This window comes from Engraulis encrasicolus, chromosome 19 (assembly GCF_034702125.1).
Source record: "Engraulis encrasicolus isolate BLACKSEA-1 chromosome 19, IST_EnEncr_1.0, whole genome shotgun sequence".
Classification (NCBI taxonomy): domain Eukaryota; kingdom Metazoa; phylum Chordata; class Actinopteri; order Clupeiformes; family Engraulidae; genus Engraulis; species Engraulis encrasicolus.
Genome location: NC_085875.1, coordinates 27,367,719 through 27,381,891, shown reverse-complemented (window position 1 = coordinate 27,381,891; position 14,173 = coordinate 27,367,719). Strand labels below are relative to the sequence as shown.

The window sequence follows — 14,173 nt, the reverse complement described above, 5'->3', positions numbered from 1 at the left end:
CAACTGTAAAACCATGGTCGATTTTCATAAGGCTGATCCACTGCCATTGACTGGCACCCGTATTATTGTTTTCATGGTTGTGCGCACTCTAACTTCCAAACGCCTACAGTACCGTACGTCTGCAGCAAAAAGCCATGAAATATTGAAGTGGTAGCCATTTTTGTGTTCCGCCAGCCACAGATAAAATGTTAATGAGTCCTTTTGCGCGGCTGGAATGCTGTCAAAGAGTGTCTGGGCATTTTATCTGCATGTGAATCACACGTGTTTAACATACAGTACAGAGACACCTACGCTGCATGAGTGGCTGAATATGTGCGTGTGTGTAGGTTATACCAGACAGAGGAGTGACTGATGTTGCAAAAGCATGAACGTGCAATGTGACGTCATATAATGGGTTAAAAAAAAGTTCAGCAAACACTTGACAGAGATAGATATGAAGACAGATTAGCCCATATCAGATTTTAAGAGATCATAGTGCACTAGCGCGATACCAGCCTGAATTCAGTGATTTATGCTGTGCTGTTAGCCAAAGTGCTACGGTGAGATTGGGAGATCTCTGTGTAGTTTACAAGTCCCGAGATAACCGGAATAGATTATAGCCTAAATCAGTAAAACCCAAATGTTCTATGGGAACTAAGTCACACAAGTTCTCTAAACCCATTGTGTCCTGGAGACACACATAGCCTACGCTGCATTTAGGTTCTTGAGATTTGAGCTGTTTTATTAAAAATGTGGGTAGGTTAGAGCTGAATGAACACATTCTAAGGCAAAACGAAGGTCCTAGCTTTTAAATGCAACTCATTTCATGCTTGTATGTGCTTCGGAGGCTGAGATATTTAGGATTTAATAGGCAGAGGGCATCGTTTTCCAAAAAGGGCTTAGGACAAAATGGGTTAAACACTGTAGCTTTCCTTTATAATGAGTTGATGACTGACAATGTCTACTTTCCCAGTCCATATGTTATTCATTTTAGGGGTCACTGCAATAGTATAACACGTTTTACTGACCATGGTGCCTCTGATACTGGTGATCTGCAACTCCTTATCACCTTAATCTAAAAAGCATTTTGATTGGCCAGAAATGCTCGCTCTGTGCTGATTGGCTTCATATCAGGCTTATACAATCGAAACGGGGTTTCTTTGAAGGCATAATTGACACTTGGGACCTAAGAGCACATACTATAAATCTCATCTCTTCCACAGTGTCTGGACCCCACAGGACAGAACCTCCATTGAACAAGACAATGTATTTTAAAATGTAGATTAGTGCACTTGCTGAAAAGGTACACTGAAATGTTCATACAGCGCTGTCATCATAAATAAAAGATAGTACGGATGATGTCTGGTGAGGGGAAGAAGTGGGCTATTTTAATTAAATAATACTTGAGTAACAAGAATCGACATACTGTTTTTAAAAGACAAATGTGTCTTTATCTTTTGGACAATGGTGTTGACTTAAGGCAAGCTTGAGGCCAAGCATCAATATTTATTTAACAAATTTGGTTCCGCAGTACAGGATGAAGTGGCCAACCTTTTACCAGGACAAACTGCAAGAAATAAGGCTGGAATTTTGTTTATGGGCAAGCGATGAAAGTGGTGTCTGTGGAATGACTTAATAACCACGGCCCTCTGTGCCTGGCATGCATGTTGGATGTTGATTGTGGTGTGTAGTCATATCATTGACTCACACTGGGAGAAAGAAGAAAGCCAAGCGTGCTGACCTCTTGACCTACTGTGGGCTACTGGCTAGTATTGAGCCTTAAAGGTGCTCTGTGTGAGATTGTGGCCATAGTAGGTATTGCAATGAATGAAGAAGTCTGTTTCACTTGGCAAAATTTGCGTGTACAGTCCCCGGCATCGGTCAGTCAGTCCTGCACGTGCATCATACAGCATATACCCCACAGCAGTGGGCTGGGCGCTCTGAGATAATATCATGTCATCTAAATTTGTAGATAAACCTAAACACTGTCTGCCTGTCAAGCTTCCCCACCGGGATGTTATTGTAACTCACACACCACACAAGTCAGACATACAGGGCATCATATATTCCCCATAGTAGTTTGTGTGGAGAGTGACCCTGTGGTAATCCCATGTACAACAATGTAAATATTAACACTGCATATCAAACTTCCCTACCAGAATGTTATTGTAACTCGTTACACTATATACAGTAGTACACTATGAAACTATGGCCTATACTGAGCGAGTCAGACATACATCGTATAATCGTATGTTATTGTGTGGAGACCCTGAGACAATACCATATAATGTACATGTAAATGAATCTAAGCCGAGTCCGCCATGCTTCTCTTCCAGGATGTTATCGTCAGAGATTCTTTAAGTATAGAGATATGCCAACGTAATAGGTTTCTATGGGAACCTAACGTGACCAGGTTCCGGTCTGCCCAAAGGGGCGTGTCATAATGCTCCTAGCATTGAATAGAACAGTCCTCAGGTCTGCCTAGGTCTGCCTAAAGGGGGATTTCCCCCCCAATAATAGAACCCGGAAACAATGGGCCAATGGAACCTCTCTCTCTCTACTCTCTCTGTTATCGTAGCTCACATCATATACTGTAGTGGACTATTCAGCTACGGCCCATATTGAACAAGTGAACCATACAGTGCATAATATACATATAGTATTCCTCACAGCAGGTTGTGTGGAGAGTGAGACCCTCTGGGATAATGCCATGTAATGTAATATACATGTAAATGACCCTAAAACACTATCTGCCATGTTTCCCTTCAAGGTTATTGTAGTGCACAATTGAACTACGGACAATATATATAGGGAACTTGATATTGAGCACGGCCCTACAGTCTATAGAGGGATGTAGGTTTTGACCGTGGCCCATGCCACACAAATGAAGTTTCCACACAAGTCAGACATTAATTAAATAATATATACCCCACAGCAGGTTGTGTCGAGAGCCTGGTATAGCGCCATAAATAAATATGTAAATGAACCTTAACACACTGTCTGGCATGCTTGCTTTCCTTTCAGGACGTTATTGAAACTCACACTATTTTGTGTACTATTCAGCTATGGTCTATATAATGATCTAGGGATCGTATCAGGCCATGGCACACAAGTGAAATTTCCACAGAAGTCAGACATACTTGGGGGTGCTGTGGCACAGCACGCTACAGAGCCGTAAATAATATATTTTTATACTTTATATATACGGCTCTGGCGCACTAAGCCCGCCACATTTGGGCTTGCACGCCCACGGGGTCCCCGGTTCGAGTCCGGCCAGGGTCATTTCCTGGCCTTGCCCCATCTCTCTCTCCCAATCGTTTCCTGTCTACTCTCATATTGTCCTGTAATAAAGACCAAAAAGCCCCCAAAAAATACTTTAAAACATGAAGTCAGACATACTCCTCATACTCCACACAGCAAGTTGTGTGGGAATGATGCCATGTAATGTACATGTAAATTACCTTAAAGCCTGCCTGCCATGCTTCCCTCCCAGGATGTTATTGTAGTGTGCACTATTCAACTACGCACAATATAGGGAACTACATGCAGGTATTGACCATGGCCCAACAATCTATACAGGGAAGTAAGTCTTGACCATGGCCCATGCCACACAAATGAAATTCCCATACAAGTCAGACATACAGTAAATCAGTCAGTGACCTCCAATCCTCAAGGGCCACAATAGCCTTGGTCTCATTAGCCGCGCTTCAGCGGCCCGGGGCCGCCCGGGGCTCAGGAGAGTGGCCGGCTCGGAGCTGCCGGCCCGGGCCATTTTTTGCCTGATCGGACTCATAGCCGACCCCAGGCACATTCAGGTACACGCCTTGTTTGTGAAACGTCAGTCGGGCACAGCCCACTTTCGCCCCAAATCACGGAAGGACAACAACAGAACAACGACAAAGAAGGAGAATACAATGGAGCAAACTCTGCTGGAGCAGGTCGCCGGGCTCGTAGCCTACGGACAAAGACGACGAGAACTGCAAAGAAAATGGCTTGCCTTTCAAGAACAGTTTTATTACATGGCAAAGTTGTCGATTCAGAAGCTGTATGGGACGCAGCGCATGTTAAGAAGACAAAGACGCATGAAAATACGAGCAGCTCGACAACTGAGAGTGAACAGAAGGAGACGTGCGAACATGCCCCCCCAATCGCGCACAGAAGCATGAGCCCCGGACATAGCGAGACATGAATGTGCAGGTAATTGAATAAGTTACCATGTGAAAGGAGACCAAATCCCTGAGACATAGCACCTTCATCAGTTGCTATAGAAAATTATGAGCCCCGGACATAGCGACACACCCCCTCGTTGCGGCGTGCCACCTGTCTATTCATTCATGTTATCCATCCATTTGACATTAAAGCCCTTGTGTAAATTTCAAACTGTGTTTGGCGATCAGTCTGAAACGTGCGATATAGCCTACCAGACCTTCGGCGATAATAGCGCAAAAGCTAAATAAGCCGACATAAATGTCATGTGTGAGTAGCCTATTTGTGAGACACTTTTTATTGGTGTCCAGTGGAAAGCATGCCAAATCACGATAATGGCACAAGAGTTGGCGGCTAAAAGCAGAAAAAAAGCCGACATGACTTAGCTATGACATCCCAAGTTTAAGTGTAGTGGTGCCCATGATGCCCTGATAACAACAAAAAAAGTTATGTTGGCTAAATAACTTTAAAAACACAAACAGAAGTGCCAAGGTTGCATCTTATGAAATTATGCCATAAGAAAGCCAAACACCCCAAACTAATGCTTAACCATAATTTGCCCAGAATTTAGCGATAAGTCCCCCATGCAGCCACATTTTTACACAGAGGTTGACCCCGCCTCCGAGCCTCGGCGGTGCTTACTGGCCCATCGAATTCGACGGGCCAGGGAAATCGGCCCTTAGCCCCACAACCTGGCCCGGCGGCCATCTTTAGCACCTAGCCCCCTTTTGATGAGATCACCGTCAGCCCCCTTTTGTCCGGGCCAGCCCGGGGCTGGCCCTGCAATGAGACCAAGGCTATTATGTAGCGCAAATGAGGCTGAGGGCCAAACGAATCGCCCAAATGTATGGGCACAGGTAGCACACATACAGTATATGTTTTAATTTGTTCCAAACTCATGGTGGGCCTCAAATGTTTGCCATGCCCGGGCCGGATCTGGCCCACGGGGTGACCAGGGCAGTACATCAAACTGCACAGCAGGTTATGTGGGAATAAAACGGTGGAGAGCCTGGAATAATTATGCCATGCAATGTACATGTAAATGAGCCTAAACACCGTCTGCCATGATTGCTTCCCTTCCAGGACATTGCTGAAGATGCAAACGTCAACTGTGCAGCCCGTGACCAACTTCACAACAGTCATCTCCAACACCACGACCACCACCAAGTCCAGGGAGCAGATACTCACTCAGAGTAAGTACTGTCTGTTTGTTTACATACTTTTTTTAACATTTAATTTTTTATACATGTTTTTGAAAGATGGAGACAGGAAATGAGTGCGAGATAGAAACAGGGTAGGATTTGGATATGACTCAGGCAGGACTTATACCTGGGGCCCCATTCATATGGTAAAGGGTGGACTTATACCTGGGTCCCCATTCATATAGTAAAGGGTGCCTTGGTGCACTTTGTGTGTGAACTGGTGGCTTGTCCTTTTACTGTATACCAGGGGTATTCAATTAAATGTCAACGAGGGCCAGTTTTTCAAATTCCTCCGAGTCAAGGGGCCGAAATTGACATATGTGTTATGGTTGCCGACTGTCAATGAAAAAAATACGGGACACTTAATTGAGGTGAGGGGTTTTGCATTTCTTAGATGTAATTTCCTGTATTTTAACGTCCCGTTTCCCGTTTCAGCTCGATACGGAACCTGTTCTTTTATCTCTTAATTCCAAAAAAACAATTCTGTATTTCAAGGGGCTTGTGGGGGGCCAGAGCCTTGCTGTCCAAGGGCCGCCATTTGAATAGCCCTGCTGTATACTGTATCTGGCACCAGAAGACTGACTCAGACGACTCATATAGTATATGAACTTATGCCTTTTTTTCCACTGTTGGTTTTCTAGTAGGCCTACAGCTTGACACAGCACGATTTTCCATTGAGCTGAGTCATGCCTATTCGAAAAGCAAAAAATGGGGGCAGAGTCACGGTTTGTTGAGCTGTAGGCCTACGAGAAAACCCCCAGTGGAAAAGAGGTAGGGCCTAATAGTTGCCATCCCATTCCTAACACATAGGGTTCAGCGTGATTTCGGTCCCCCTTTTGCAGCCAGTATAGCTTTCAACTCATCTGGGAAGGCTGTCCACAAGGTTGAGGAGTGTGTTTATAGCCATTTTTGACCATTATTCTAAAAGTGCATTAGTGAGGTCACACACTGTCTCCACCAGTCTCCACCTTCATTCATCCCAAAGTTTGTCTATTGCGTTAAGGATATTACAAGTTTATTGGTATAGCACATTTCATACACAGATGCAATTCAATGTGCTGCACAAAAATAGGTAGATCGACTGTTGTTCCTGAAAAACACTAAAAACCTAACAAGAACCCACCACAAACGTGATCCAACATGCGCAGAGTCCGCTTATCGTAAGACAAGTACAACCAGTCTACTTTTAACTCAAATAAGTCACACGTTTTGGAAGAAAACAGTTCCTTTTTTAACTTTTACTTTTGACACCTCTGCCAACAGCCCTACGTATTTGGTCCTCGACACCAAAAGCCTCATGTGTTTGTGCTTGTGCCTGTGCCACTGGGTCCAAAGCACATGGGTTGACAATAAGGTCACATGAGATCACAGGCACACCTGTGTGTGGACACATGGAAACACCTTTTGTCTATTGGAGTGCTAGATAGGTAATAGGAAGTGGATACACCCATAGACAAAGGTCTTTCTATGTTAACACCCATAGACATGGTTCTTTGTACACCCTCTGAGACCTTTGGCTGGGCCCAGGATAAAGTCATCAGAAAGCGCTCTCCAGCCCAATAGATACGTTGTAATGAGGACCCAATTCTGGGCCCCCTTGCTTACTAGGCCCGGGACAACTGTCCCCCCATGCCCCCCCCCTATTGGCACCCCTGAGGGAGGTCTTACTATGTGAACATCCATAGACATTGGACTCTTTGTCTACTCAAGACATTGTTATGTCCAGCAGACATACAGAAAGAACTACAGCATTTAAACTTTCTAGATATGTGTGAACATTCATAGACTGTAAAGTGGCATTCCATCACAGGAGCTCTTATTGTGTGTACTGATTTCACTATTGTATGGGCTATTTATTGTTTTGCCTTTGACAAAAGAGGCAGAAACCGTTTGTGACTGAGTGGAATTTCCAAAAAGCATGACTACACAAAAGAAACAAAAAGATTTCGTTTTGCTCTTTGTCTGTAGGCTACTGATTTCACTTAGGTTTATCAAATGTCTTTTTGGGCTGTTCTGGAAAGATGTCACTTAGATATGAATGAATGATAGAAACCCTCTGTCACTGACTGGAATTTCAACATTTTTTTTTTTTGAATACTGTGTACAGTCTTAATGATGAATTAGGGTGCCGCATGACAGACACAGGAAAGGCCCTCAGGTAAAGGACAAAGGTGAAGAATAATGACAGGGTATGAGGTAAATCATCTACAGTAATACAAGAGCTTTTCTTAAGAAAATGAGGACTCCATGCTATTATATCAGATCAGGGGTGTCAAACTCAAATTGACTGAGGGCCAAAATCTAAATCTGGGACGAAGTCGCGGGCCGAACTCAATATTAAAAAAACACTGAAATTGTGCGTGCACACACACATGCTTACAATAATCAAATGCTTACATCTTAAACACTCGATATTGCAGCAGATATTGTAGTTCAAGTGTGCATGAAGAGTCTGTAAAGGAGAGGAAGACAGCACTGATGCACTTGTATGACCATGTGACGTAGAAAATTTAATGTTAAAGTCATATTAAAATACATGAATGTGTAGGGGGGGCAACTGCAATACACACTTGAAATGATCTCCCGGGCCAAATAAAATGACTCCGCGGGCCACATTTGGGGCCCGGGCCTGAGTTTGATATCCCTGTATTACATGATTTAGCTCTTAACTTCACCTTAACTTATCCTGAACCAGCTTTGCAGTATAGGCCCCATGACAGGGAGAGAAATGACAGATAGTCCCCATGGGCATGTAGTAAGTCAATTTATGGTATGCAGATTTGGTACACAGAGCCCGGGACAAAATAATTAGAAAGGTCCCACCCCTCTCTCCCCTTGTACCCCCCCTTACAGTCCATTGGTACAGTCTTGGTACGATGTGCCATGGCACCCCAGAGTTTATTCTCCAGTGCTGTGCTCGTGTGTGAATACTGTAATGTTTGTGATGGATTAGCTTGCCCTGTGACAAACACAAGAAAGTCCCTCGGGGGGAAAGGACAAAAGGTCAAAAGAACAAGAATACAATAATGATGGGTGACTGTCATGATGGGAGTTTATTCTCAGCTGCTGTGTTGCTCATGTCTCCTCAGGTTCGGGTGCTATGATAGCTATCATCGTGGTGGGGATCATCATCATTCTCACCATCTTACTCATCATCCTAAAGACCTATAACAGGTGAGGCCGCATTCCATTCCACACAACACCAAAATAGCTGAGCATCACACTCATGTTGTGCAAAAAAAAGGGCCAGACGTTGTTCATCATGTCATGACACACATGTGTGACCTCCCACATAGCCTAACAACTCAACCCAGTTTTCTCTCGCACAGAATAGTGAGACAACTGATTGGTGGTTGTCTGATGAGGGCGTTTTGACTTGACTTTGTGCTCCCGCTCTTCAATAAGCTGAACTAGTGAGAGGGGTTCAGAGTGGAGCCCAGCCATTTTCTCATGCTCCGCGCATGAGGTAATGCAGGTCAATGTGTGGGAAAGAAATGTCACTGCGCAAGTTTAGTTAACAGCTTGTAAGTTTTGTTGTGGTGGTGGCAGCATCTTGCTGCAAGAGAATTTATCTGTCATCTAAACAATCTCAAAATAGCAGACACTATACTTAAAAATAATTCCTGGCAAGAATAGTAGGCTGTACTGTTTTTGACAGTATCAGCATTTAAAATCAGTTACATGTAGCTGAAAGGTCATGTCACACTGTCACACTGAGCCTCAGTGTTCTGTTTTGGAATTCACACACAAGGGTTAGAATGTAGAACACCCTTCATTTACGCATTACTCCCAATAACAACTTAGTTTTGTGAAATGAAGAAAAATATTAAGTGCTCTGGAATTGTAGAATCTTTTTGAAGATGCTCTTTAATGTAGGGAAGTACAGTACATTCTGTAGTCTGAAAGGATGGAATCCATAGCACTCTTTGAATAGTTTTTAACCCCTTAGTGCAGAGCCTATGTTATAACCTTACTGTCACCAAAATTATAATGGTTATGTCTTAATATGTTTCTTAAGGTGCTCAGTCATATCACTGCAATGTTGTCATGATGAAGTTGAGTAGTTTCAGCAAATAGTGAATAGGCCCGCCGGCGACCCCATCTGCAGTAAGAGGTTAAATGTTTAAATAAAGGCTTTTTAAAATACTTCTTTGGATACGAAGAGTAACCTTGAGCAACTTAATTTCGTCTGGCTGGCAAGGCCTACTGCTTTGTTACTTCTCATGTCATGAAGGTATTCTAAATGTGTGCCTCTGCCCTTTACTCACCCGAGAGAAGAGGGAAGGTTTGTGTGCAGTTGTTTTTTGACCTGCTTTGAGCGTTGAGAGGCTATGGGGTCACGTCATGTGAGCCACATGAATGTCATTATGCCTGTGTTAGGTGAAAGTTAAAAGTAGGGGTGTTCGGTAGAACAAACGGCTTCGTCAAAAGAAGCTACCAGCAGCTTGTTAAAACAACAACCTTACTGTCACCCAGTCTTTATCTGTTACTTCAGGATTTGTAAGGTAATGGCCATATGGTTAGGATGTAGTTGAGTCTTTCCAGACTGAACGGGCCCGCCGACAGGCCCTTCTGCTGAAAGAGGCAACCATAGGCCCATCCCAAACCCTGGCCTTTGACCCAGAAGCGGCTGATAGCTGAGTTCGATGAGTAGACTACCTCGTTAAGTACAGTAAACAAAAGGTAGCTACACCCTGACTTGAATTTTTCTTCCGTTTTTATCCTACAGGCGAACACATGCGTCCAGGATGCTGGCTGGCGTCGGAGGCTCCAAACCTCGCAAGAAGTCCTCGGCCACGACGCAGAACATGCGCATGAGCACGTTGGCGCCCAGCTCAGTCTCTGGGAGCTTCATCCAACCGTCCATGCCCTCGCCATCCGAGAACGGCTTCCGTCTCCCCAGGGTAGACCTGGCCAACATCGACACCAACAGCGCAGAGTACAGCACGACCAGCGGCTCCACGGTGGTCACCGTGCACGATGCCCCGTCCATAGAGAACACGTAGAGCATGTGCTGTTCCATATTGTGCTGTTGTTGTCGTCATCGTCGTCGTCGTCGTCACTGCGAGAGCCTCATAGAACAGTCTAATGGATCGGAACGGATCGGCGTGTCATTGTCACACCACAAGGATTACTAATAAAGTGTCACCGCTATGAACAACAGAGCGCCGTGCTGGCCGAGTCACCCTGCCGCAGTAGGCCCACTGGTGGTGTCTAGCACAGCACAAGCCTTTACTCCCTGCTGATTAGAGGGCAGCACCCCGAGGGGCGTAGGTGCCGGAAAGGGGGATGCAGTGGTGCATTTGCATCCCCTCTTTTGGGCTCCCTAAATGAGACTTTCTCAACTTTTATGGCAGATAAATGAGTGGAATGCTGCAGCAGTAACATTGTTAAGAAATAAAGAATGAAGGAAAAAAAAAATGCAACACCACTTTAAAACTCGTTCCGGCGTCCCTGCCAAGGGATCAGTAGGACACTGGACAAAGGTCCCGAGCTGGACCTGGCACTGGCAGAAAGCTTGAGAGACCACCAGGCATGGATCGCCTATAGGCCTAGCTGCAACCTGCAAACTCTAGTCTGCGCCCTTCCAAGACTGCATCGCTCACCATGACTATTCTACCTACAGTACAGTAGACCCCCGACATACAGACGATACATCTTCTGTAAAAGACACCATAGGGCCGAGGTGTAACTTAGTCTGAATAGGTGGGTCTAGGGAGACCTACCTGGCCTACCTAACAACCTGGTTTTTAAAAGCAGCCTCGTCAAAATGTTTATATTAATTTAACAGATACATTTGCACTGTTGTTCTTGTGATTGTTGTGACGTCTTTCATTAAACTTAATTGAATGTGAATCTTTCCTAGGTTATGATATAAAGCTAAAAGTATGAAAAAAAAGATTTATTTTTGTATGTGATTTTATTTATTATTCTGATTCCACTGTCAGGAAGCTGTGTTATTAAAATAGGCTAAAGGCTGTGCTTAAATATATTACCAAAGAGCTTACAGAGTATAGAATCATGTCATAGTTTAGAACTCTATGGTTTAAGTCCAGAAGAGAGTCTTCTTTATTTTCATATGTTCATTCCCAGGGACCAAATTATAATTGTAGCCTATTTATAAATTCATTGCCTGAGCATCATTCCAAAATATGATAATTAAAAGAGGACTTCTACCTTAATTTGTTTATTTGTAATACTGCCACATTTATGTCTCTTACTACTCACATCTGTCACTGATCAAAGTTTCATTTTTTTGTTAACCATCAAGACAATGTTCCTGGATTTGTTTATAATGTGAATGCAAGGTTCTCCCGGATGCCTAAATAAATGCATATCTTCAGTTTCTGAACAGTGAATATTCCTTTTATGCACAACTTACTTTTATCCAATTTTTGTGCAGTGAGAGCTTTTTGTGAAAGCCAGTTAACTGTGATGAGGAAATATTGGACTTATGTTTAAAGGTAGGCCTACACTGTGCAGTAAATGGTCAAAAAAGGTACTGCAACTATGCTGCTCATTGAAACTGTGCCGCCTACTGCCAAATTTGACCTGTTCATGAAAGTTTACTGAGTAATAAACTAATATTTTCCAGTTTGGCCCAAGTACAGTGATTTTTGCAGCTTAAATTGGCTATTTCTGTAAATTCAAAATGGCGGACCATGGAGAAGATCCCCCTTTTCATGTATGGAAAGTGCAATTTTTCCAGTCATAATGAATACTTATAATTTGATGGTGGTGGTAAACATTCAGGAAAAAGGTAACATTAGTGAATGGGCAGCATGAATTCTGGAAATAAACAACTAAAAATCTCACACAATGTCCCTTTAAAGATATGGAAAAAGATGTAACAAATTCAATTCCAGTTCAAAGACTTCTTTCCCCAAGCTCTGTATGCTTCTTTAAAAACGTCTGATGGTTTTTTCTCCCAATACAAAACCACAGACAAATGTGTTGAATCTCAAGAGAAATTACATTTATTCACGATCTGCCGACAGAAAAATAAACAAAAAAAATATCTGCATAACAAAAAAATATGACAGCAGCGCTTCATATAAAATATTTTTCTGTATGAAAAAATAATTACCTGAACACAGTCCTACTGTCAACTTTTCCATTCTTTCATTAGTGCAAGGAGTAAATTCTCAATAGGCACGGGACAAACCTGCGGTCTCTGCTCTGGCACTTTGCCCATCTCCGCTCCCTTTCAACTTGAATTCAATAGTCATATAGGACTACAGTTCCGATCTGAAACGCCAGAGGGCGGCAGACAGGAAGTCACTTACTCAGTTTTAAAGCAAAGTGATTTGACAAACTGGTTCATTTTTTTCTATTAGTTATGTAAGCAAGGGCGTGACCATTGCCTTAAAACGCACAGAGCTTTGGATCCCATTTACTGCTGCTATGTCTGGCGGAACAAACATCCGCATGTCAAAGACTTAGGGCGCCCCCTTTGGCTGGGAATAAAAACTGCATTTCATTAAGACGAGATGCAGTAGCGGTGGGTGGAAATTTTGATTAGGGAAGCACAATACAGAATAGCGCAGGTGACGTCAGCATAATAAGAGGTGATAGGCATGGATTTCAGTTCTTGCCTATTTAATAGGCCATGATGAGGTTTGCAGCAAGTGAAATGTGTAAGTAAAAGGGACACTAGCTTGCTCCACAAAAAAATCCCAAACTGTTTTGAGATGTGCACGATGCAAGGGGTCACTAGAGAATGCACAGGTTACATAGGCTAAAACCTCGGATATGCTCTCAGATATCGGCTACCAACCATTCCAGTGCAAGTCCATCACCACAAAACCGGAGACCTTTTGTAACCTAACAGACAAGCGTCACAAAATAGTGAGAGATCCCCATCAGCCCAGCCCTCTGCACGAAAGAAGAGAATAATAACTTAAACAACAACAAATGCGCTGTCTTTCTCTACCTTGCTTGTTGTCACACGCGCCCTACTGTTATTCGTGATGACGGCCAGGAAATATTGCGCAATAGCCTACTGAAGAAACCATCAAAGCATTGAGTGGGCCTCGGGTGCTAGCGTCAGTGCATCTGCCACGAATGACTTTATCCAGCATTGACCACAACAACAGCCAATAAGACGTCCTTGATTACAGCACATTAAACACCTCTCTCACCTCTCTTTTCTACAACCGACAGTGGGCTACGCTGCGCACAACAAAAGCACCATCGGTAACTTTACGACAACATTGCCATCACCGCATTGAACATCGAGGCACTCGGCGGTGCTATTACATGTAGTAAGCTAAACATGACTTACCCACCAGTTGCCTCTCGAGAGCACTCTCCGAATTAGGTTCATCAAATCATCAAATCGCCTATCCAATTCCTTTGCAAATCATAGATTGTATGGTCCAAATACTGTCCCTGTAGGAAGCCCAACACCGATCTCAAGAAATGTTCTCTTTTGCTCTCCATGGTGTCAATATAAAACTCTGTACAGTCCGTGAATGAGACTGAAGAACAGCGCGGGTAAAGTGTCATCTCTCTTACAAAATACTTATTTGATATTGGTGGTCAACAACTTTAGGGCGGGTTTATCAGAGCCAACTTCCAATCACTACGAGAAAGCCAGGAGAAGCACATCTGTCTAAAATTTACCCAGGAAGTTTTTCCATACAATGCACAGCATTACAGCCGCACTCTGATTGGCTAATGCTCCTCAATGTTTTATCGGCGGCAAGAGCTCAGGTGAAGCAACAAGCTGCTGCTGTATGCATGCTTCCCCTCATACACGGCAGTAGCCGAACTAAAAGACTGCT

General features: G+C 43.6%; 1 protein-coding gene across 1 annotated transcript in view; it reads left to right on the top strand.

Moving 5' to 3' along the window:
• ncmap (non-compact myelin associated protein) overlaps positions 1-12,877 on the top strand; it is a 36,986-nt gene extending 24,109 nt beyond the window's left edge. The window contains exons 2-4 of the mRNA XM_063183991.1: positions 5,269-5,378; positions 8,477-8,561; positions 10,117-12,877. Coding sequence (XP_063040061.1) covers positions 5,282-5,378; positions 8,477-8,561; positions 10,117-10,393 — 459 coding nt within the window. The 5' untranslated portion in view covers positions 5,269-5,281 and the 3' untranslated portion in view covers positions 10,394-12,877. The remainder of the gene's footprint in view (positions 1-5,268; positions 5,379-8,476; positions 8,562-10,116) is intronic.
• Positions 12,878-14,173: the final 1,296 nt, after the last annotated feature.